This window comes from Triturus cristatus, chromosome 3_1 (assembly GCF_964204655.1).
Source record: "Triturus cristatus chromosome 3_1, aTriCri1.1, whole genome shotgun sequence".
Taxonomy (NCBI): Eukaryota; Metazoa; Chordata; class Amphibia; order Caudata; family Salamandridae; genus Triturus; species Triturus cristatus.
The window spans coordinates 123,980,324-124,006,253 of record NC_140583.1 but is presented as its reverse complement, the minus strand read 5'-3'; the positions used below and the strand labels follow the sequence as shown (position 1 = coordinate 124,006,253).

General features: G+C 49.1%; 1 protein-coding gene across 18 annotated transcripts in view; it reads right to left on the bottom strand.

Annotated features, from left to right (window-relative positions):
- The window catches only part of PPFIA1 (PPFI scaffold protein A1), a 775,827-nt gene that overhangs the window by 67,970 nt on the left and 681,927 nt on the right, over window positions 1-25,930 (bottom strand). For all 18 annotated transcript variants that reach the window (XM_085643557.1, XM_085643540.1, XM_085643545.1 and 15 more), the window contains one exon: window positions 25,462-25,530. In XM_085643557.1, the coding sequence (XP_085499683.1) occupies window positions 25,462-25,530 (69 nt within the window). The remainder of the gene's footprint in view (window positions 1-25,461; window positions 25,531-25,930) is intronic.

Genomic DNA, 25,930 nt, shown 5'->3' with positions numbered 1-25,930 from the left:
GCCTCAAAGTCTTCCTAGTCCGAGCTTTAGGGCACACCCCACGCCGGTGGGCGGCAGGATTCGCCATCACCTTCCCCACTGGATTTCCGTTACCTCGAACAGGTGGGTGCTGTAAATCGTCCGAAGGAGCTACTCCCTCCCCTTCGAGACTGTCCCTCCAGCCATGCCACCTCAGTTTCACAGCATGTCTGGGGACCATTTTGCGCTTCTCCAGCAGCAAGTCATGGCCCTCTTGGCCAAGGGGGCCATCAAACGTGTTCCAGGGCCAGAAGTAGGACGTGGTGGTTATTCCCACTACTTTCTGGTCCACAGGAAGGAAAAAGGTGGCCTGCGTCCCATCTTGGACCTCAGGAACATAAACTGCTTCCTCCGGAAGGAGAAGTTCAAGATGTTGACTCTGGCTCAGGTCTTGGCTGTCCTCGACCCTGGAGACTGGATGGTAGTGTTGGACTTGCAGGACGCATATTTTCATATCCCCGTTCTTCCGGCTCACCGGCGTTACCTGCGGTTCACGGTAGACCTAGAGCACTTTCGGTTTGCCGTGCTCCCCTTCGGCCTTACCAGTGCCCCTCGGGTGTTCACGAAAGTGATGGCGGTGGTCGCAGCTCATCTGCGCAGATCAGTGGTTCGAGTCTTCCCCTATCTCGACGACTGGTTGTTGAAGGCGGGTTCGCCCCAGGCAGTCGTCTCCCACCTCCAGACTACGGTCGACCTCCTGAATTTGCTGGGGTTCTCCATCAAGGTGCCAAAGTCACACCTGAGTCCCTCTCAGAAGCTCCCCTTCATCGGAGTGGTTCTGGATTCAACGCAGTTTCGGGTTTATCCCCCAAGCAGCGAGTCCGGGATATTCAAGCTATGATTTAGATCTTTCAGCCTCCTTCCCGGGTTTCAGTCAGGATGACTCTCCGGCTCCTGGGCCTAATGGTCTGCTGCATCCTGCTAGTGCAACATGCCAGATGGCATATGCGGGCTCTGCAGTGGGACCTGAAGTTCCAGTGGGCACAGCATCGGGGCACCCTGTCCGATCACGTCCAGATCTTGGAGGGCACTGCACGACAATTGCAGTGGTGGCTCACGAATCGCGACTGGGTCAATGGCAGATCCCTCTCCCATCCCCAACCGGAGCACACAGCGGTGACGGATGCGTCCCTCCTGGGATGAGGCAGACACATGGGAGAGGAGGAGATCAGAGGCCTCTGGTCTCCGGCGGAGTCCCGGCTCCATATAAACCTTTTGGAGCTTCAGGCGATCCAACTTGCACTGAAAGCATTCCTTCCCTCTGTCCAGGGAAGTGTATTGCAGGTGTTCACGGACAACACCACCTCCTTGTGGTACTTCAACAAACAGGGCGGGGTGGGTCGTGGACCCTATGTCAGGAGGCTCTCTGCCTCTGGATATGGCTGGGCCATCGAGGCATTACCTTGGTGGTTTAACACCTGGCAGGTTCTCTGAACTCCAGGGCAGACAAACCCAACCGGTGGTGCATGATGGATCACGAATGGCGTCTGAACTCGGACGTGGTGCAAGGTCTCCTCTGCAGTGGGGAGAGCCTTGGTAAGATCTATTCGCCACCGAAGAGAACGTGCAATGTCATCAGTTCTGCGCGTTGGAATTTTCAAGGCGGCACTCTCTCGGCGACGCTTTTCGTCACGAGTGGAGTTGTGGTCTATTGTACGCCTTTCCGCCTTTACCACTTCAGCCCAGAGTGCTGAAGAAGATTCAGCGCAACCGGGCCCAAGTCATCCTTGTGGCTCCGGATTGGGCACGAAGATACTGGTATCTCAAGCTACTCAGCATGGCGATCTTCTGTCGCAGCAGCAGGGGACAGTCCTCCACCCGAACCAGTACAGCCTCCACCTCTATGCGTGGAGATTGAGCGGCAACAGTTGACAGCTTTCGACCTTTCTTCCGAAGTCTGATATTATTCTGGCAGCCAGGTGTCCCTCCACTAAGACGGTATACGCCTGCAGGTGGAACAAGTTTGTGGCATGGTGCACAGCAAAGGCTGTGGATCCCCTTTCTGCCCCTCATTCCGAGGTCCTTCTGTTCCTTCTCTTTGGCCCAGCAGGGCTTTGCTCTGGGCACTATCAAGGGTTATCTCTTGGCCATTTCTGCCTTTCTAAGGCTTCCAGATCAGACTTCGCTTTTTAAGTCTCCGGTTGTTAATTGGCTTCCTGAAAGGCATTACTCACACGTCCCCCCCCCCCCCCCCCGTGCCTTTCATAATGCCTCAATGGGACTTAAATCTTGTCTTGACCTTTCTGATGTGCGCTCCCTTTGAGCCACTTCATAACTGTCCCTTACGTCTTCTCACTCTAAAGACGGCTTTCCTGGTAGCTATCACCTCTGCCAGAAGAGTGAGTGAGCTCCAGGCTCTTTCTTCTTAACCTCCTTTTATGTCTGTTATCCGGACAAAGTGGTTTTAAGGACTTGTCCTTTCTTGCCAAAGGTTGTCACGCCCTTCCACATCAGGCAGACCATCACTTTACCCACCTTTTTTCTGCCTCCACATCCTTCAAAAGAGGAAGAGAGGCTCCACCGTCTGGACCCAAAACTTGCGCTCTCGTTCTATCTGAAGTGCACACAACAGTTCCGGGTGGATGACCAACTTTTTGTTGGCTACGTGGGTGCCAAAAAAGGTCGGGCCATGCAAAAAACGGACCATCTCTCGGTGGGTCGTTCTGTGCATCGAGGTATGTTACTGGTTGGCGAAGAAGGAGCCTCCTGTGGGGCAACTGCAGCCACTATTGCTTTGGGACGCGGTGTTTCCTTGCAGGACATCTGTCAGGCAGCTATGTGGGCCTCACTGCACACGTTTACCAAGCATTACTGCCTTGACAGTCAAGTCCGGAGAGATGGCTTCTTGGGCCGTTCTGTTCTCCGTGACTTTCTGGTGTGATCTTGTTCGCAGACCCACCACTGGGGTTGGTATTGCTGGGGTATCTATTCTACGGTAAGGAATAATAATAATAATCCACATTTGTAAAGCGCGAACAATCACCCGTAAGGGTCTCTAGGCGCTGGGGGCCGTCGGGAAGATTAAGCAAGCTATTGCCCAGAGTCATATGGTGCTGGGCTAATCTGCCGTCGGCACTGGGGATCGAACCATGATTCCCAGATTCCGGAGTCAGTCGCCTGGCCGCGGCGCCACACCTCTTCCCTCAAGGAATCTATCACTAACATGTCACTTTCAGATGCACAAGTTACTTACTTGTGTAACGATATATCTGTAAGAGACATTTAGTGATAGATTCCTTACCGCCCCACCCATCCTCCCCGTTCTGCAAACTGATTTCTAGGGTTAAGGTCATCCCTTTCAGGGCCCTGGTTTCATGGCACCAGTGGTCAGTTACTTGCATGGCTCTGCGTTCCTGGCGCGGAAAGTCGTGTAGAGAACTGACGTCAGCGCACATGGGTGGCGCCTAAGTAGTCTCCGCGACGTCATCTCGGCGCCTAAGACGCCAGCGATTGATGCGGAGCTGCATGACGCCACCTTCCGACATGCAGGGGTACTGCGGACTAAAACTTTCCGGATCCAGTCTGACGCCTGGGGATATTCTATGGTAACGAATATATCACTAACTAATGTCTCTTACAGATATATCGTTACACAGGTAAGTAACTTGTGCGTTTGTCCTTGTAGAGTTTTGGTCCCATCACACTGGTGTGGTCATTTGGGAATTACTTTTTTGTTCTAAGTCTTGGCAAGGCAGGCAGTTTATCTTATCTCCTCGACTATACCCAGTCTCCCTCCTCTGTATCCTTTCCAATGCTTCTCATCCTTGTGTCCCAGGGGCATCTCTCCGCTGTCTATCAGCCCATGGATGGGTCCCCCATCCATCCCAGAGTTAACCTGCAAGCTTGTGTCCATGGGTTTTTCTATCCGCAATGTGCCATACTGCTGAACCACTAGCCAAATGGCGGTGTCCACTATGGTATTGCCACTCTATTGTATGTCTGTCTGTTAGTTTTTCGTCTGCTTACGGCCCTCTCAGGTCAGAGACGAGTCAGTGTGTGTGTGCAAGTCTGGCCCTGCACTCCAGCCAAACCTCCTCCGATGAGGTGAAGAAGTTGGCCCTCCCCTGGTGTAGCACTTTTAGCTCGACCGGGAAGAGGAGCATGTTTTTCAAATTCATGGCTCGGAGCTTAGGCTTGACCACAAGGGACCTTCTCAAACCCTGTACATTTTGTATATAATCCAGGGTCTTTCGGCTGTTCTCAAATTTTGTGTCCCCTGTTTTCCTGCGCCATTGCAGTAACAGGTTTCGGTCTTTCATAATTAGGGATCCATGCAATGACTGATCTGGGTGGTGCCCCATGTGGCGACGTCGATGCACGTGCGTGATGCATTCTGTCGATAGCAAAGAGTTTGGACAGGCCGTCTGGTTTCACAGCGTGTTTGACAATTCCGCTGTTGCGCATTTCGCTCGCTCTGGGAACCCCACAAAGGGATAATGTTACTTACCCAATAAGCATCTGTTCTTGGCACGTAGAGCTGTAGATTCACATGCTTTGCATTCTCCTGCCATCTAGTAATGGTTCCAGATGTTTGCAAGTTGTTTTTTTTCGAAGAAGTCTTCACAGTCACGAGGTAAGGAGTCTCCTCCTTTCGGTGATAGTGCGCATGGGGATGGACTCCATTGTTAGACTGCTCTCCGCAGAGGTTGAGAATGGAGTTAGTAAGTGTAGAATAGAGATGTCCATGAGTATGTATGTAAACTGAGAACTACGACAAGTACACAAGACCGGGGAGGTGGGTGGGCACATGTGAATCTACAGCTCTACATGCCAAGAAGAGATGCTTACTGGGTAAGTAATATTATCCGTTCGGGGCATGTGAGCTGCAGATCACATGCTTTGCATAGACTATACAGCAGTATACTCCCAAAGCGGTGGCTAGCCTGTAGTAGTGGTTGTTTATAACAGTGTTTTTAAGTACTGCCTGGCCTACATTAGCTTGTTGCCTCGCTAACACATCTACACAATAGTGTTTGGTGAATATGTGCGGTGTAGACCATGTTGCTGCCTTACAGATGTCAGCTAGGGGAATATTCCCTAAGAAGGCCGTAGTAGCACCAATTTTGTGCATGGAATGCGCTCTAGCGGCTATTGGCAAAGTTCTTTTTGATATGGGATTGCCTTTGTGTGGTGGAGAGAAAGCAACAAAGATCTGCTTTGTTTTGCGAAATTCTTTTACTCTTTCCACGTAATTTAGTAAAGCTCTTCTAACATCAAGTGTGTGTAGAGCTCGTTCTGCTACAGAATCAGGTTGAGTAAAAAACACAGGTTACAACTTATTGATTGATATGAAAGGCAGAAACTACTTTAGGGAGAAATTTAGGATTGGTTCGAAGAACCACTCTGTATTTGTGAAGCTAAAAGAAGGGCTTATGTATAGTTAATACCTGGAGCTAACCAGCTCTCCTTAGTGAAGTTATTGCTATGAGGAATGCAACCTTCCATGAGAGGAATTGTAATTGACATCTGTGCATTGGTTCAAAAGGTGGACCCATGAGCCTTGTAAGGACTATGTGTAAGTTCCACACTGGTGCAGGTAGGAGTTTTGGTGGTATCACTCTTTTTAAACCTTAAGGCCTTAATCACTGATACTCTGAACAGAGATAAGTGTTGTCTGTTTTGTAAGTATGCAGCTACTGCTGCTAGATGTAAGCGAATGGATGTGTAGGCTAGGCCAGATTTCTATAAATCTAACAGATAATGTTTTGCACAGAAGCATCAAGAGGATTGATATTGTTATTGTTACAATAGATAACAAACCGTTTCAATTCTAGTAGTAGGCTTTCTAGCCTCTTTTAGGATATTCATACGGTCTGGTGGTAAATGTAAATAACCAAACTCTATGACTTCATGAGACAGATCGCAAGGTTGAGTTCTTTGGGATTTGGATGCCTGATTTCTCCATGGCTACGAGTGAGGAGACTGGAGGTGAGATACAGCGTTTGGTGTGTAACTGATAGCTCCAGCAGGGTGGTTAACCAGGGTTGCCATGTCCATGTGGGAGTTATGACAATAAGTGTGAGGGATGTTTGCCGAGCTTCTGAACTACCAGTGGAATGAGTGGGAGAGTCGGAAAAGCGCAAGCAAATATCCCTGACCATTTCATCCATATGGCACTACCTTTGTAGAGCGGGTGTGGGAATCTGGAGGCGAAGCTTGGGCATTTTGAGTTTTGCATTGTGGTGAACATATCTATGTGAGGAAATCCCCATTTCTGAAAGTAGGGGAGGAGAATGGGAGGATGAAGTTCCCACTAGCGGATTTGCTGCTACTGTCTGCTGAGACGATCTGCAATCTGATTGTTTATTCCTAGAAGATGCTCTGCCAGGAGATAAATCTTGTGGTGAATAGCCCATTTCCAAATGGCGTGTGCTAGGCGTGACAGTGCGTACCCACCCTGCTTTTGTATATATTACATAGCTGTCATGTTGTGCGTGCGGACTAGGACAGATTTGCCTAGGAGGTGAATTTGAAAGGCTCCAAGTGCTAGAAACACTGCTAGTAGTTCTAGGTGATTTATATGAAGAGGTTTGTGCTTTAGACTCCATAATCCTTGGATTGTGTAATTGTGTAAGTGAGCAACCCAACCAGTGAGCGATGAGTCTGCTGTTAGCACTGTCTGTGGAACGTGGCCGATGAAGGGCTGCCCTTTGGATACATTTTGTGGGTTCTACCACTGCACAGAGCGATGGGTGCAGTCATCTACCAACACTAGATCGGTCAATTGACCCTGCAACTAGTTTCACTGACTTGCTAAGCATTCTTAAAGGGGACGCATGTGAAGTCTTGCATGGGGAACAATTACAATGCAAGACGCCATCATTTCTAGCAGTTGTACTCTTGCAGGTAACGATTGGTTGGGCTGAAACTGAGTGAGAAGTGACTGAATACTGAGAATTATGGATGCATTGGGAGAGGCTAGAGCTCTTGGAGTGTATATGGTGGCTTACCAGATAAGTCTGAGTTGGAAGGCTGCAAATGGGACTTCAACGCTTTTACTGTAAACCCTTCTTGTTGTAGTAAGTGGATTATGGCTTGAGTGTGTTGGAGACATTTCTGGTAAGTACTGGTTTTGATAAGCCAGTCATCCAAGTATGGGAAGACATGGATGTGCTGTCTTCTCAGATGAGCTGCGACTACTACCATTTAGTAAATACTCTGGGAGCAGTGGTGACTCCAAACGGTAGTACTTTGAATTGTGTTGACCCGCTATCACAAATCTGAGATATTTGCAATGAGCGGGGTGAATTGGAATGAGGAAATATGCGTCATAAGTCTGGAGCAGACATAAAGTCGCCCTGCTGTAGAATTGGGAGCATTTGTTGAAGTGTCCCCATGTGGAAGTGTTCTGACAGTATGTATTGGTTTAGTTCTCGGAGGTCCAGAATAGGACTCAAGGAGCTGTCCTTTTTGGATAATAGAAAATACAGGGATAATTTAACGGTACAGGCTCTATGGCTGTTTGAAGGATTGGTGGTAAGCTCTAGGCAATAACCATGTTGGAGAACTCCTAACACCCATTTGTAGTTATGGATTGCCAAATGAGGAGTAATTGTAGAAGACGTCCTCGACAGGTGTTAAATGGTAGGGGGAAAGACAGGTAAGTCACTGCTTGTTAGCAAAAGGGGAATTACGTGGTGTGGAATAGTTGCCCCTACCTTTGCCATTGTTCCCTCAATATCTCCTCTAAAGAAGACTCTTGTGGAGGAAGATGGATTGTTGCCTTTGTACGAGCAGCATTATTGTCTGAGGATGTGGTCTTGGACCCCCCACGGTAGGAGCAGCGACAAAAGGAGCCATGATTTGAAGAAGACTGTAGGGCTATCAATGATTTAGCTACCTAACTATCTGTCTTCATTTTCTCCAAAGCCTGATCTACTTCGGGCCTAAAAAGATGCTTTTTATCAAATGGAGTATTTAAGATGGATTGTTGGACTTCAGATTTAAATCCAGAAATCCTTAAACATGCGTGCCTCCTGAGTACACACTAGTGTTAATCTCTCAAGCTGCGGTGTCAGCAGCATTTAAAGCACATCTAATAGAGGAATTGGAGATAAACTTTTCTTCTTGGACTAAATCCGGAGCATTAGCTTTGTGCTCACCTGGGAGATATTGAAGCATTTGCTCCATTTCGTCCCAGTGCGCTCTATGATACCTGGTTAATAGGGCCAGGGTGTTGGCAATGCACCAATGATTCGCCGCCTGGGTGGCTACTCACTTACCAAAGGTATCTAATAACTTTGACTCTTTGTCCGGAGAGGGAGCATCTCCAGAGGTTTGCGAATTGGCCCTTTTACGAGCATTAAAGACAACCAGTGAGTCTAGTGGTAACTGCCCCTTAATAAAGACTGGATCTAACAGAGCAGGCTTATATTTTTTGTCTATCCTGGGAGTGAGAATACGAGCACGAACAGGGTCTTTGTATAGATCATCAGCATGTCTCATACCTTTGAGCATAGGGAGAGTCTGACTAGATCGAGGAGTACTACTCAGAGTTTCAAACAAGATATTCTCTTCTAGGGATTCTTTGTGTAGTTGCCCCGTGTGATATTTTGCAGCTCTAGCAAGTCATTCTAGAGACCATACATTGTCATCAGGAGGGGAAGGCTTTGCAGGGTAAAGGTCTGGGTCTTTGTCTGCAGGTGAATCAGTATTGTATTGTCTTTCCAGGGAACTACAGGTACTTCAGTATCTCCATCATCATCATCATCAGGCTGTGGTGGTGAAGAGTTAGTTGGTGTGATAAGTAATTGTTCTAATTGTATAATGTATTTCCTCTGACTCAGGTTTGCACTTCTGAGGTAGTTTGGTAACAAGATGTCCTGTATTGGGAGTTATGTAAAGTTCCTATTGTTTTGGGTCCGATTTGGGACGTCGAAAATCGGATCCTGCATGTTTGAAGGCACATTTTCGGTTTCGGCACAGAGGACTTCGGTGCCGGGGTGGAATAAGCTTTCGTGCGAAAGCTTTGGGTTTTGAAGACGCATTTCATTTCGGCATCGAGGGTTTCAGCTCCAAAACAGTCTTCAGCTTCGAGCCCGAAGGTCTCAGCTTGCTGCCGGTCTTTGGCCAACTCAATCCCGAGTCGGAAGGCTTAATGATGTGTTTCGGTGCAGAGCCAGGAGTGGGGGTGTCAGAAATATCTTCTCAGTGCCGAGCATGATCCGAAGGTGGAGGTGGAACTGAAGCCTTTTGGTTGATCCAAGATGGATTTCGGGACAAGGGGTGTTCGGTACTTACGGGACGTTGATCTTGCGGTATGTCGTATTCCATCTCGGAGTTCGATTCCGCCCCTTGTGCATCGAATTCTTTTTGCTTGGATCCTTCACTGAAGATATGTGGCGTGTATTTGACGTTCTGGCTTTGCTTTTCACAACGTCGAGCCAGACTATCGCGGAGCATTTCCTTTGATCAAAACAATCTGTACGCGTCGCAGTCTTGTTTGTTGTGTTCCGGGGATAGGCACAAGTTGCACACTTTGTGCAAATCGGTGTGCTGATACTTTGTATGGCACCGAGGACAGAATTTGAATTTAGTCGTTCCATCGTCTGAGAGGTGGACCAGCGTGGAAACAGAAATTTTGTTCGTACGATACACTGAGAAGTGGGATACGCGTACGAAACAATACCGATGTGTGTAAGTGGATTGCGCACAGAGGGGAACCTGAAGAACGGTTATGAACTGGAGCAATGCAAAACACGTACGAATCCGATGGCGGAAATAAACAATCTAACAATGGAGTCGATGCCCATGCGCACGGTCACCGAAAGGAGTCGCCGCCTTACCTCGAGACTGAAAAGACTTCTTCGGAAAAACACAACTTGCAAACATCTGGACCCAACACTAGATGGCTGGACTATGCAAAGCATGTGATCTACAGCTCACATGCCTTGAACAAAGTTATTTCCATGTGATCTTTCACTTTGGAGTTCAGGTCGCTGTGTGTGGGGAGACTTTGAACTTCTGCTCCTTGATCTCCTCCTGAAGAGTCTTCACAGATTATGGGTCTCCTGTGCTCCTTTTCTGACCTCATGGAGGCCTGCTCTGAGTAGGTTGACCTCCATGGACAACAAATCCAATGCCGGTTGTGAATGTTCTAAGGCAGCTAGGATATGTGCGCCCGTAGGCTCAGCTGGCACCGCTCAGAAGGATTTTCCCACAGTGCCCGCTTTATTCCCCCTGTGTAGTTATCGATCTAGGCTTGTTGGGAGGGTCTAGGGTGATTTAGCTTTCCCCATGCCAGTGTGAGCCCTCTTTGTCCACCAGTATTGGCTCCTTTGCAGAGGATGGAGCACTTTCGACTGCTATGGGTGCCACTGTGTAGGGGGTCACGTGTAAGTTTGCAACTCTGTACTGGGGGGGGGCGCGGGAGAAAGAGAGAAAGAGAGAGAGAGAGAGAGAGAGAGAGAGAAAAAGAGAGAGAGAGAGAGAGAGAAAAAGAGAGAGAGAGAGAGAGAGAGAGAAAAAGAGAGAGAGAGAGAGAGAGAGAGAGAGAGAGAGAGAAAAGAGAGAGAGAGAGAGAGAGAAAAAGAGAGAGAGAGAGAGAGAGAGAGAAAAAGAGAGAGAGAGAGAGAGAGAGAGAGAGAAAAAGAGAGAGAGAGAGAGAGAAAAAGAGAGAAAAAGAGAGAGAGACAAAGAGAGAGAGAGAAAAAGAGAGAGAAAAAGAGAGAGAGAGAGAGAGAGAGAGAGAGAGAAAAAGAGAGAGAGAGAGAAAAAGAGAGAGAAAGAGAGAGAGAGAGAGAGAGAGAGAGAGAGAGAGAGAGAGAGAAAAAGAGAAAAAGAGAGAGAGAGAAAAAGAGAGAGAAAGAGAGAGAGAGAGAGAGAGAGAGAGAGAGAGAGAGAAGAGAAAAGAGAAAAGAGAGAGAGAGAGAAAGAGAGAGAGAGAGAGAGAGAGAGAGAGAGAGAGAGAGAGAGAGAGAGAGAGAGAGAGAGAGAGAGAGAGAGAGAGAGAGAGAGAGAGAGAGAGAGAGAGAGAGAGAGAGAGATCGCTTCCCAGAGGATCCAGTGTCCTCTCTACTGCATGCGCTGTAGCGGCAGGTAGGCCTTTCCGACTTGTTAACACAAGCCCTCTCTCACTCGCACCTGCAATGACTGATGCTCCGGAGAACCAGGCAGCGTGCTCTCCATCTCTCCTGGGGCCAGCGACACACAGTCAAGCCAAAGCCCTACTCACAGGTCTGTCGGGTAGATGGCAGTGGTTTGCGCTGTGGAAGTGTCTAATTAGTTGCCTGCCAAATACCATGTACCAGTGTGTCCTCACTCAGTGCTCCGCCCTTCCTGCTCTACACGCTCATCTAGGGGGCGAAGAAGCCTCTTTAGCTTTGGCTCATCTGCCACCCACCTCCTTGACTGCTCCCGCTCACTCAACATGCCCAGGGCTTCAGGCGTCTCCCTCCTAGAAGTCAGCACAGCTCTCTGGTCCTCAGATTGGGAACGCAACAGCTGGAGCTAAACCGCACCCGCTACCCCCACAGGACATGGCCTCTTAGCCACCACTGGTCCCAGAGGCTCAGAAGACCTCCAGAAGCCAGGCCGCACTGATATCTGCTCTCAGGTCCAACATCTTGGGTGTATATCGGTGTGTTGCTTGTATCCTTAGGTCAGTGTTTCTGGCCCGTTCTCCGCTCTTATTTCCTTGCCAATCTGCTGCTTTAGTCCATTGACACTGATGCGGACCTAGGATGTCTACCTAGGATGTCTGTGGATGTGGGGCCTGTCAGAGCTCAGGACTTCTGCGTCCGAGCAGCCATCAAGTCATGCCATGCCATGCATCCCATCCCAGTGAGAATTTAGCATGTCTGTGGTGTCAGTCTGTAACTGCACTAGCCAATGGGGCTACTAGCCTTTTCCACAGTAAAAACGATCATTGCGGGGTTTTACAGCTGGAACATGTAAAAGTACATGTTCCACTTTCTAACATACAGCACCCTGCTTTAGGGCTCAATAGGCCCACCTTAGGGGTGACATACATAAAAAAGGGGGATAGGGCTTGGCCACTGCTTTAAATGGCAAAGCAGAGTTAGCAGTTTAAAATTGCCCTTCCAGTCTGCAGTGGCAGACTGGGGAGCCATGTTTTACCTTGGTCACACCCGAGTGGCACAAATAGTGCTGCAATCCTGGGCGTCCCAGCTTACACGCCCTGGGTACCATAAAGAACAAGTTACTTACCTTTGGTAACGATATATCTGTAAGAAACATTAGGTAGTTATAGATTCTTTACCTTAGAATTACCCCCAGGCGTTAGCCTAGATCCGGAAAGTTTTTCGTTAGCAGTACCTCTGCATGTCGGAAGGTGGCATTGGTCAACTCCGCGTTTGCCGTTGGCGTCGTGTTGCCGGGATGACGTTGCAGTAGCTAAATAGATGCTGCCCTCGCGCGCTGTCAGTTTTGTACACCACTTTCCGTGCCAGAAACGCAGAGCCATGAAAGACACTGACCACTGGTGCACAAAACTAGGGCCCTGAAAATATGTCCTTAACCCTAGAAATCAGTTCGCAGAACGGGGAGGATGGGTGAGGCGGTAAGGAATCTATAACTAACTAATGTTTCTTACAGATATATCGTTACTGAAGGTTAGTAACTTGTTCATCTGAAAGAAACACGTTAGTTATAGATTCCTTACCTTAGAATAAATACCCCAGCAATACCAACCCGGAGGTGGGTCTGCGAGCGAAGATCACACCAGAAAGTCCTGGAGAAGAGAACGGCCAAAGAAGTCATCTCTCTGGACTTGACTGTCAAGATGGTAGTGTTTCGTAAAAGTGTGCAACGAAGCCCACGCAACTGCCTGACAGATGTCATTCAGAGGAACGCCTCGTCCCAGAGCAGTGGTTGCTGCCGTCGCCCTGGTGGAATGGGCACGCAGCCCCACTGGAAGCTCCTTCTTTGCCAAAGAATAGCAGGTTTTGATACACAAAACGACCCATCTGGAGATAGTTTGTGTACGGCCCGAACTTTCTTGGGGCCCACGTAACCAACAAAGAGCTGGTCATCCACCTGAAACTGTTTGGTGCGATCCAGATAAAAGGAAAGCACACGTTTTGGGTCCAGAAGGTGGAGCCTCTCTTCCCCTTTCGAAGGATATGGAGGCAGAAAGAAGGTGGGCAAAGTGATGGTCTGCCCGATGAGAAAGGCTGTGACAACTTTGGCCAGGAAGGATGGATGAGTCCTGAGAACTACCATGTCCGGATGGACAGACAGGAAAGGAGGTGGAGGCTGGACATGTTCGGGTGGAGGACCGTACCCTGCTGCTCAGACGGGTCGGAGGATTGATGGCCATGTTGAGCAGCTCTGGATACCAGACTCTTTGTGCCCAATCCGGAGCCACAAGGATGACTTGGGCCCAGTCGAGCATGATCTTCAGCACTCTGGGCAGAAGTGGTATAGGCATAAAGGCGTACAACGGACCGCACCTCCACTCACGACAAAAAGCGTCGCCTGGCGAATGCCTCCTTAGAAATTCCAACGCGCAGAATTGCCGACATTGCACATTCTCTTCGGTGGCGAATAGATCTAACCAAGGCTCTCCCCACTGTTGACCTTGCACCACCTCCAAGTGAAGACGCCATTCGTGATCCATCATACACCTGCGGCAGAGTTCATGGTCCCTGGCGTTCAGTGAACCTGCCCGGTGTTAAATCACCAGAGATATGCCCTGATGTTCCAGCCATGTACAGAGGCGTAGGGCCTCCTAAAAGAGTCCACAACCCTACTTCGCCCCGTTTGTTGCAGTACCACATGGCAGTGGTGTTGTCCGTGAACACCTGCACTACTCTTCCCGGAACAGAGAGAAGGAATGCTTTTAGTGCAATACAAATCGTCTGAAGCTCCAGAAGGTTGATGTGGAGCCCGGACTCTGCCAGAGACCGGAGGCTTCTGATCTCCGCCTCTCCCATGTGGCCGCCCCATCCCAAAAGGGATGCGTCTGTCACCACTGTGTGTTCTGGATGGGGAAGGGAGAGGGATCAGACGTTAACCCAATCCTGGTTCGTGAGCCACCACTGCAATTGTCGTGCAGTGCCCTCCGAGATCTGGACGCAATCGGACAGATTCCTCTGATGCTGCTCCCACTGGAACTTCACGTCCCACTGCAGAGCCCGCATATGCCACCTGGCATGATCGACCAGCAGGATACAGGAGGCCATGTGGCCCAGCAGCATCAGGGTCATTCTGACTGAAACCAGGGATAGAGGCTGAAAGATCGGAATCATAGCCTGAATATCCCAGACTCGCTGTTCGGGAGAATAGACCCAAAACCTCGTCATGTCCAGACCCGCTCTGATGAAGAGCTTCTGAGAGTGAATCAGATGTGACTTCGGCACATTGATAGAGAACCCCAGCGAATGCAGATCCCAGTCTGGAGATGGGAGACGACTGCCTAGGGCGAGCCAGTCTTCAACAGCCAGTCGTCGAGATAGGGCGAGACTGAAATCCCTGATCTGCACAGATGAGCTGCGACCACCGCCATCACTTTCATGAACACCCGAGGGGCGCTGGTAAGGCCAAAAGGGGAGCACGGCAAATTGAAAATGCTCGTGGCCTACCGTGAATCGCAGGTAACGCCGGCAGGATGAGGATGTGGAAATAAGCATCCTGCAAGTCCAACGCTACCATCCAGTCTTCCGGGTCGAGGTCAGACAAGACCTGAGCAAGCGTCAACATCTTGAACTTCTCCTTCCAGAGGAAGCGTTGGACATTCCTGAGATCCAAGATAGGATGCAGACCCTTGTCCTTCTTGGGGACCAGAAAGTAGTGGGAGTAACAACCACAACCTACTTCGGGGACAGGAACGCACTTGATGGCCCCCTTGACCAAGAGAGCCGTAACTTCCTGCTGGAGAAGGGCCAGGTGATCCTCTGACATGCGGTGGTATTGCGGTGGCATGGCTGGAGGGGTAGCCTCGTAGGGGAGGGAGTAGCCCCTTCGGACTATCTGCAAAACCCACCTGTCCGACATGATGGTGCGCCTGAGTGGGAGGAGATGGCAAATCCTGCGAACCACTGGCATTTGATGGGCCTGAAATGCCAGACTAGAAAGGTTTGGAGGCTGCTGCAGAGGGGGGGGGGGGGTTGGTGGACTGGCCCGCCCGCTGGCCCCCAGAACCACAATGGTTGTTCCAATGTCCCCGGCCGCACGAAGGTTGGGTAACTTGCTGCGGCCTGTTGCTCTGGGTGGGACGTAGCGGGGCACCCCTTCCGTAGCCACGAAAGGGGCGAAAAGTAGACTGAGCAGGGCGGCTGGAGAGTCCCAAGGACTTGGCCATAGCTTGTGAGTCCTTGAAACGCTCTAAAGCGTTGTCTGCTTTGTCGCCAAAAAGGCGACAGCCATCAAAGGGCACGTCGATGAGGGTATTCTGGACATTCCCAGAAAAGCCAGTCGACCTCATCTAGGCGTAGCATTGAAGAGCTACCGGTGTGGAAATCATCCTGCCCAGAGAGTCGAGGTATCAAGCCCGCAATGGATGGAAAACTTTGCTGCATCCTTCCCGGCGGCAATAGCCTGGGAGAGCACTGTTTGGCCTCCTCCGGACACTGAGGAAGCACCTGCGCAACAGAGTTCCACACAGAGTGGGAGTAACAGCCCAATAGACATGCAGTGTTAACCGACTGCAGTCCCAAGCTGGCGGAAGAGAAAATCTTCCCAAGGTGGTCCAGGTTCTTGGATTCCCTTTCCGGGGAGCGGTAGGGAATGCACTCTTGAAAGTAGAGGCTTGGACCAGCAAGTTCTCAGGGGTGGGGTGTTGGGAGAGGAAAGTGGGGTAGCCCGGAGCCGGGCAGTGGCGTCAGGCAATCATCCTATCCACAGGAGCCCCTGTGTTGGGCCTGGACCAGGTGCCGAAAAGGATATTGGTAAGGGCCTCATTGAACGGAGGCAGAGGCACAGAAGAGCTCGCCGCCGGCTGAAGAACCTCTGTCAGGAGGTTAGTCCTGACAGCCACTGTAGGGAGTTCGGGGTTGAGAGCCTCAGCAGCCCTACGCAACACCACTGCGTATGATGCTCCCTCCTCCGTAGCCACGGTAGGAGGAGACAACATGCCAAGGTCAGGGGAGGTGTCCAGACCACTGGCAGTTCTTCTCTCCAGTCCTATACACTGCCCAACTGGTCAGTCAGAGGGTCTCCTGACCCCTCCCATTCATCCTCCTCATCCTCTGGGTGCCAATCTGGCTGAAAAGGGACGCCAGGAGTGAACAGGGGCACAAAAACCCCTCTCTGTGCCGGATCCGGCGTTGGGAGATGCGGGTCCGGCTCCGGTTCTACATTAGGATGGAGGCCGGGATCGACGCTGGCAAGGAGGCCGACCGGCGTCGAATGCGGTAGTGGTACCGGTGGAAGTGGTGCCGGTGCAAGCGTAATCAGGTTAACGGCGCCAATCCAGATCCAGGCCTGGATCCAGGTTGGGCCTGCGGCGCCGGAGCCGCTGGTTGAGAAGGCCTAAGCCCCCCCAACCGAGTCCGTGGGGCCCTCAGGTGCTCCAGCGGGCTCGGGCCGCCCAAAAATGGTATGCATCGCCTCGCAGAATGTACGAAGCTGGGAGGGAGTCGCTCCAGGTCCTGGGAAGGGAGGGAAACGCAGAGTCGACTCTTCGGGCTCCACACGCAAAGCCGCTCTCTCCGGATCTGCACTGGCTGGTGCGGAGAAAGAAAGAACTGATGTCAGCACGCAAAGGCGGCGTCTAAGTAGCTACCGCAACGTCATCCCGGTGACAACGCTTACGACGAACATGAAGCCGACCGACACCACCTTCCGGCACGCAGAGGTACTGCTGCCGAAAAACTTTCCAGGTCCAGTCTGACGCCTGGGGGTAATTTTAAGGTAAGGAATCTATAACTAACATAAGTGAACTTATGCCAATTGGGTAAAAGCCAATCAAACATACACATTTTAAGGTCAGGGCACCAGCACAGTGGTCTGGCTGGCAGACCTTAGTGCACTCTAGAGTCAAAAATTCAGCAGCATAGGGAGGGCATGGCTAGCAGCCAATGAAAATGGCCACAGCTTGAGAGAGCTCCTCTCTTTCCCTGTAATGAATCCGGCGGCTACATCAAAGCTGAGCATTAAAGGTAGCTCTGGAGCAACCGAGGCACGAATGCCGCAAGTTTAAACTCCGTGCGAGCAACCGGAGATGACTGGAACTGAGGGGAGGAGTTGCGGCCCATGAATTGAAGGCAAGCCGAGGCCACGCGAGAATCAGGCGCCGCCCGCGGCGAAGGTGAGATCAGCCCGGTCCCCAACAGACGGCGACGAGATCAGAGGAAAGAAAAGAGCAACGCCGACCAAAGTGAGTCAAGCCTCGAGGAGCAACGTACGGGTCACCGCAGTAACGGTCCAGAACGGACACGACGTACAGGTACAGCGATCACCGGAGGGCCCGTGGGGTTAAACAGAGCGCGAAAACCATACTGAGGCTCAGACCCGGGCCATGCATTGCCGCCTGAGCCGCAGACATAACATGGATCTGGGCGAGATCCCGAGAATATCCGCTCATCCGACAGAAGGCCCTTGCATCGCCGCTGTATCCCGGACTACCTGCCGCGCACTGAAGAAGCAAACCCCGATGATCAAACATCCGGTGCGGCGGCAACGGTGCGGGCCTGTAGAGAAGTGAGGCCAGCTCGTGCAGGCGCCGCAGTAAGAATATCCTTGGGACTGACTGCACCAAGACAGCGTGCGCCACACTCGCTACGCCATATCCTCCTGACTGGAACATCTGGTGGTAGCACAACGCACTCTGTCAGCCAGGGGTTCACACCGGCACTGGACTCCAGATCGTCACTGGGATACAGGTGACTGTCCTTTGCCACATCTAAGGGAGATAAATATTAACCCAACTACACAGTTACAGAGCTGTGGGGCCATGAGAAACCGGTGGAGCCCAATACACAATACACTCACTCCCGATTTGGCAGGTGATAACGAGTAGAAGAGAAGGCACGTCACGTAACATACAACAGGGTCGGGGCGGAACACCTGTGACAGTACCTGCTCCTGGAGGGGCGTTGGTGAGAAATAGGAAAACCTAAAGGCCACGCGTGGAGGCAAGGCCAATGCAAGGTACAGAGCAACAAGCTGGAAAAATATGCTTTTCACAAGGAACAGCCGGACACACCAGCTATGCTCGCAGACAGTGGAGGTGGCCCACATACTGAAAAACCCAAAGAGGTCACTCTAGAGGCTATAATGGCCACACTGCACCAGGTACAAACATCTATTGGTACGATCTCCACCGACATTACGCTGATGTCTCAAAAATGAACACCAGGATAGCAGAGGTGGAAACTACCACAGCAGCTCTCTCCACAGATACAGCAACTCGGCAGCAGCAGGTACGACAACTGGAACTGGTGACCAAGCAAATGGTGGAAAAACTTGACGATCAAGAAGGCCGATCGAGGCGCAACAATATACGCCTGGTCAGGGTACCGGAGAGCGTCAAGGGGCCGGCCCTGGATCTCTTTGTAGAAGACCTCGTCAAAACTGAACTGCAGCCACGTGGACTGTCCAGCTTCTTTTCGGTGGAAAGGGCCCACCAGGTACCGGGGGCAGCCCCGGCCTGGGGCCCCCCAGACCCCTACTGGCACGCATATTCAACTCCAGGGATCGGGATAAGATACTGCAGGCGGCGCGCGTTGCCCCCCCACTACATGTGGACAACGGCACTGTGACCCTCTAAGCAGATTACACAGCAGCTGTGACTAAGCAGCGACACAATTTTCTAGATGTCAAGATAGAGCTGCGCAATTGAGAACTTAAGTACGCAATGCTGTTCCCGGAGAAGCTAGGGATAGAGGCAGAAGGGAGAAGCTGTTTTTTCATGACACTGGAGGAAGCCCATGACTGGCTGAAGGGGTGGCGCCCTGCCACGGGACCCAGGAGACAAGGACCAAAACAGAAGCACCAACCCACGAAATCAGCAACGAGGGAGACTGAAGCATTGGATGGCTCACAACTGAATGCTGACTAATACCACGCCTAGTGGACATCAGGAATCAATTGGGGACAAACCCAACGGCAAGAGGAACCGACAACAATGTACCTTGCTGCTGGAAAGCAATTGATACAGACTGTGCTGGGTATCCTGCATGACGGCACCAGAGACAGTGGCCACTGGGACGGAGATATTTTAATGTGAACATTCAGTCACTGTGGACTACAGTTTCAGGGGATGACTTACGAAGATCGTTATGTAGCTCTCCCCCCTTACGCAAGTATAAAGTTATGGGAAATAAGCACTCTGCTATGTTGGGGAGGCGAGTAGTTTCAAATATCGCTGTGCAGGGAGGCAGGGGGAGGGTTCAGTTTAATGGATTAGCGTTTGTTTTGGTACAGAAACCTGGTGTGATACTTGATGGCATACTGGGTGACAATATGACGAGCATAAAACACACGGGCGCTCCTCGCTCCAACATAATACGGGATGCACATGAGACACAAAGACAAACCGACGGACGACCCAACCACACAGACCCCTAGGAATGCCACACCTTCCTTTCACTTTGAGGTCATGGAATGTAAACAGCCTGGGTGATAAAATAAAAAGGGAACTGTTCCTTCAATACATTAAACCTAAGGGCCCGGCTGTCACGCTGATGCAAGAATCACACTTGGTTGGCTCGGCTTGTAAAGCCCTGGATAGATGGGGCTACAAAATGGCAGTGCCCTCTGACTTTACCTCCGGCTCCCGAGGTGTGGGGATTTTAATTGATAAACGCTTTCCACTGATACTGAAGGGGTCCTGGACGGATGAGCTAGGACGATTTGCAGCGATAGTTTGTCAATGGGAGGGACGGTCTTACAACTTGGTATCTATCTATATTCCACCGACGCTGCACCAGACCATCCTTCCTGGCCCTGGGAAAATTCCTATTATCGCTCCCGCAGGGCAAACTCATAGTAGCGGAAAACTTTAACGCTACGAGGACCCATCCATGGATAGAAAGACCCCTAGGGACCCCAGCAGTATAAACCTTAAATTAATAGAATTTGCGGATGCACTTGGTCTCATTGACGGATGGTGCACAAGACACCCACATGAGCGACAATACACTTTCCACTCGAGTGTTCACAACAGTCTTTCAAGGATTGACGACATACTTACATTGGCAACGGGGGTAAGAAAGGGTAGCAGAGATCTCACAATTACCAAGGGGCATTTCAGACCACTTGCCGGTGCTCATTACGTATGCATCACACACCCAGGGGCAACGCCATTTGTTTCCACTTTACCCTGGATATCTTAAAAACCGTAAGATTGGGAAAGATCTAATTAAAGCAACAAAGCAATATTTTGTGGACAATGAACACAGTTTCATCCCCGACGACTCTGTGGGAGGCGTATAAAACTGTGCTACGGGGCCAGGCCAGCTCCCTAGTTGCAGGACATAAACAGATCAAACAACAACATATTGAGATGTTAGAACAGGGGGTATCCCAGGCAGAGACTGACCACGCTACAGACACCAGTGAGACTTCGGCACACAAGTTGCATTTAGCACAACAGGAATACAGGGCCTATGCGTGAGAGGAGGCGAAATCCAAACTTACCAGTACGCAGCACAATATTTATGAATTAGGTGACAAAGCGGGCAAGGTTCTAGCCTGGCCCGACAGAAAGGAAAGAGCTAACAGGTGGGTGGCGCAACTCCGGCTGGAAACTGGAACCACAACCACAGACCCGCAGCAAATAGTCGCCACGCTAGCGGCCCATTACAAAAAGGTATACAAGACTATGGCCACATCCACAATAGATGAAAATCTAGCCTTCCTGAAAGAGATACAGATGGCCACATTAACCCCTGAGGCAGCTCAGGCTCTAGAGGCAGATCTGACCCAAGACGAGCTTACGCTAGCAGTAGGGGCATTACATACGGAAAAAGCCCTAGGACCCAATGGTATACCGGTAGAACTCTAAGAAAGCTGCATCATAGCTCATACCACATTTGCTCAATATGTATGAAGATAGTTTGGAGAAGGGGGTGTTGCCAAGGGATCAGCGCATGGTGACGATAGTTGCAATACATAAGCCGGGCAAACCACCGCAGGAATGCATGTCGTACAGGCTGATCTCCTTGATAAATGCAGAAGCCAAAATACTCGCGAAAGCACTGGCCATGAGGGTACAACCGCATCTCGCAATCCGGCTTTATGCCGAAACGAAACACAGTGCCTAATCTGAGGAGATTACATAGTGTCATGGTTTGCAGGACTACTATCTAGGAGGACACGATCATTCTGTCCCTAGATGCCCGTATGGCATTCGACCTCAAGTGGCCCTTTCTCTTCGCGGTCCTCCACCACCTGGGATTTGGTCCAAAGCTCTGTGCGTGGGTACAGCTGCTGTAAGCAAAATCCCTGGCGCAGGTTGTAGTGAATGGCCGCATCTCGGCAGACTTCCCTCTGGGCAGAGGGAGGAGACAGGGATGTCCCTTGTCACCGCTCCTCTTTGCATTGGTGCTGGAACCATTGGCGTCATGGATACGACAGGATCCGGTCATCCGTGGTTTGAAACGGGTGGTAGGATGGGAAGACCGCATTTTGCTATATGCGGATGATATATTACTATATCTGGCATCACCTGCGCGCTCTCTAAATAGCCTACTGGATAAAATGCGCAGCGTATGGGCGGGTCTCAGGTTACACCATAAATTGGGCAAAATCGCTCCTCTATGTGGTTCAAGGTCCCACCAAAACACGCAGTTTATTGCAGAAAACCTCACGCAGCCTCTGGCGCGCTTCCGCTGATGTCAAGCACTGGCACTCACTACCGCTCACACTACTAGGGAGAGCAGCCCTCTTTAAGTTGATGGCACTTCTCAGATTTCTATATGTACTACAAAATACACCGCTTTCGGTGTCCCCCGCATATTTTGCAGCAATAAACGCCGAAGTTACTAATCTGCTGTGGGATGGAAGGCCTGCCCGGATAGCCATGCATAAACTAGTGAGGGGATGGTATGACAGTGGCATTGCCCTCCCCAATATAAAAATATATTACTGGGAGTCACAGCTCACTGTAATAAATCAATGGCTTCACGTATCGCAAGATGAACCCGCGTTCCGCATGGATAGACACCTCCTAGAAGCCGAAGGAATTATGTGGACATTATACAATAAATCTAAAAGGACGGTTCTCACACCGTCCGAGTCTGGTTTGAGGCACAACGAACGATGGGATGGGAAGAGGTCATAACACAGGCCACGCCACTATGGGAAACTCGACGGATCAATAAACTGCGAAATACCAAGGGATTCAGACAGTGGGATCTGATAGGCATTTCAAAGGTGGGAGATAAATGGAAGAAAGGTATGGAAGAACATGGTGAGAGGAGTTGGCCTAACGGCTAGGGCACTCTACTTCGGACCTGAGGAACTGGGTTCGAGTCTCGGTAATGCCGCTGAACATCCTGTGATTCTGGGCAAATCACTTAATCTCCCCGTGCCTAACAAAGAATTAATGTGTGTCCTAATGTAACGTAACAGGTGCTATGTAAAGCGCTCTGATACTCGATTGGATTCGGGTCAAGTTCGCGCTAAATAAAACTCTGCAAAAAAAAAAAAAAGTGAGGTTGTCCCGTTTGCCCAGTTACAGACCACTTACGGGCTGGCACAGATGGAAACTTTCCGATACATGCATATCAGACATGCACACAGGGGAGTAATTCCATCAGGCACACAACTACCAGAGGCCTCGCCGCTAGAGGACAGGCTTCTGACAGACCACTTGTGTAAAAAAGTAATTTCCCAGACCTACCGGAAAATAATAAACAATCAGCCGGATCCCACAGCCGCCCTTAAGGAGCGATGGGAGACAGAGGTGGGAACACTAGACGAAACGGACTGGCAGGAGGCAATTGCGTCCCCACAAGAGGTAGCAATTCCTTCAAAATGAAAACTGATACAATTGAAAATGTTACACCTCACTTACTATACGCAAACACTTTTGCACAAATTAGATACTACTGACACGCCGCTCTGCCTGAGCTAATGTGGCACACCAAGCACAATACTGCACACGATCTGGCACTGCCCGAAAATCACACCTTATTGGGAAGGGGTTATGAATACAATTTCACAGGTCACCGGAGTTTTGGTTCTGCCGCAACCAAAAAGAGGTCTACTTAACATATGGGAACCTACTGACCTCAATCATACGACTCAAGACTGGGCGACCTAGGTATGATATTGGCAAAGCTGAATATAGCTCAGCACTGGGGATCGTCAATGGTGTTGTGACATGGACAATGGAATGATAGAGAAATCAGTCTATGTCCACAGGGGATGCCCCAAAACATGGACTCTGGTATGGGGCAGGTGGAATGCTTTCCAAGGTAATATTTGTGAGCCCCTGCAAGAGGAATCATTGTCAGATGTCAGGGACTAATAGGACCAAAGAAAGGTAATCTACGGTGTAATAGGACTCTGTATAGCTATGTGGTAAATGCTAAAGAGTCAAACCTTACTGACTAATGTGCAAGATAAATAACTCATGTATAATATTTTGAGACGCCATGTATGCTTCACTGAATTCCAATATACTGTACCAACTATAATTCATTGCATAATGCAAATAAAATTGTATAAGAAAAAAATAATAATTCAGCAGCATCATTCCCAAACTTTAGGGGATACTATAGAAAACGAAGCATTTCCTTACAATGTTAATCCACTTCCTCATCATACAATTGTAGAACATGATGTGAGGGAGTCCTTCAGAAATGATAACTGCATGATAGGCTTTTGTGGGAATGCCTTTACAGTATTAGGTGTTAAGGTTGTCTTTCGTTGCCGAAAGTGGTCAACAGAGGTTGGTTGGGAAAGGAATAATGCTCTCTGGGCTGTTACCATGGATTTCAGGGTCTTTTTGAGAGTAATACGAATAGTAAAGATCCTCTATATGTACTTGCAGTGTTTCCATCTGATACCAGGAGATTTATGATTGGTCCTTGGTGATGGGCCCTGAAGTTCCTACAGTAGAACTTGTGCTGGGTCTGTTAGTTTGATAAGGCCACAGAAAAATTCTACCTTTCACAGTCAGTCATTTGGGGAAAGAAACAGGACTCTGCTCTCTCTGGTCCACCTTAGTACTAAATAGTCCCACCACAAATAAGCCATTCTCCCAAGACCTGGCCCCTTTTCCAATGCCTTAACCTTGAGACAGTTACTCAGTGTTCTTATATATTGTCTTAGGACAGTTTGGCTTCCTGGCTTTTCAGGATCAGTTTTTTGGGGTCTGCACCTGTAACTGGTCAGAAGGCAAGTGAGCTCGATGGCAGAAAAAACCATGAGAAAAGGCCAGCAATAGCCTGTTATGGCTGTCACAATTCCAAAGCCTACTGAGGGGTTGATCACACAAATGATATTGAAAAAGAGATTTCTCAAGAATCTATTAGAATCAGGAAATGCATTTCTTAATGGCAAAAAAGCCAAGCACAGAGAGAGTTGCACTTTAAGCTGACTTTCTGAAGAGACCAAAAGTGGGTAATGAATGTCTCTTAAGAACTCTTCGCAACCAACAGCCCCCTCCCTTTTTTTCAAAGGCACATTTCCCTGTCTTCCATTCCGCTTATGATACTCTCACGCCAACTTTACAGCCTCTCTACCAACTCCTTATTTTCTCTCCATTTCTTTTTTAATTACACAAACCCCTTACTCTGCTACACCTCCGGTTTAACATTTTTTTTTTTTTTTTACCAATACCTTATATCTCTTCCCCAACTGTCATCAATGGGTAGCAATCTTTGACCCTTTTCGAAACCATTAGAAGATGGCAGCCCATGCATGTAACATGCACAGCGGATGTTTTTTCAATGTTTTTTCTTCGGATTTGAAAAAATAGAATTCCACGATGGCCACAAAAAAAAAAGAAAAAGACTGCAACCTAGCATCAGAGGCGCCATACCTATTGTTTTTGCCAATGCTTGTAGAGTTACGTAAATATTTTTACAATTTAATTTAAACATGTAGCTGGATTGTTTTGATCTTGATCAAGTTTCCTTCCTTCCAGAATTCAATGAATTTCCATCTTCAACCATCAATCAGGAGTGAATGAAGATATTTCAGTATTGTGGCTGGACCTACAAACTGCAGCTTACATTTTACTCTGTTGGACCACACGGGATAAGATCAACTCCAATTAATTACAAAAACAGCAGGCCATCAGAAATCTATGGGGAAATATTTCATTTATGTGTTGGTAATGAACATTTGCGATTAAACAGTCCACTTTGTTTCACATCTATTCACAAAAGACACCTAGAATAAAAAAATAAAAATAACACTTAGTAGTCGCTGTAAAACATCTGATTTTCACAGCAGAGCAAAATAAGCCAAAGAACAAGAAATTAAGTGCTTTATCTGTAACAATTTTAAAAAGACATTGTTTTTTCTTAAATACACACTAACTATAAGAATTGGACATCAGTATGTTGATTAATGAGGTCAACTTACATCATCATATCTTCTATCTGTTCCTATTAGAAGAATGTTGTTAAATTCTCTTTCCAGCACAGCACGGGCCTATATAAAGAAAAGGAATTTAAATGAACATGTAGATATAAACATACATGTAAACGGTGATTAACTTTTAAAACTACAAACTAATAACAAGTAATAAACCTAATAATACTTCACCTTCAGCATTCAGTTAAATTTATGGTAGAGGAAGTAAAGCAGAGTGGAATGCGTCTGCATTTCAGACGCAAAAAAACACCCTTGGAAACACCACATTGGATTTACAATAGTCCTAATCTAAGCACAGAGTAAAGAATAGAGTAAAGAGAAAGGAACCGCCTTCGGTGTTCCTATTTTCGGATGCTGGTTGGCTATTTCTAAGTCTGAAAACATCCACTTAGCACTAACTTATGCCTGCACTATGTAGGAAGCTGGTTCTTTATATAGTGGATCAAAATGAGGTACA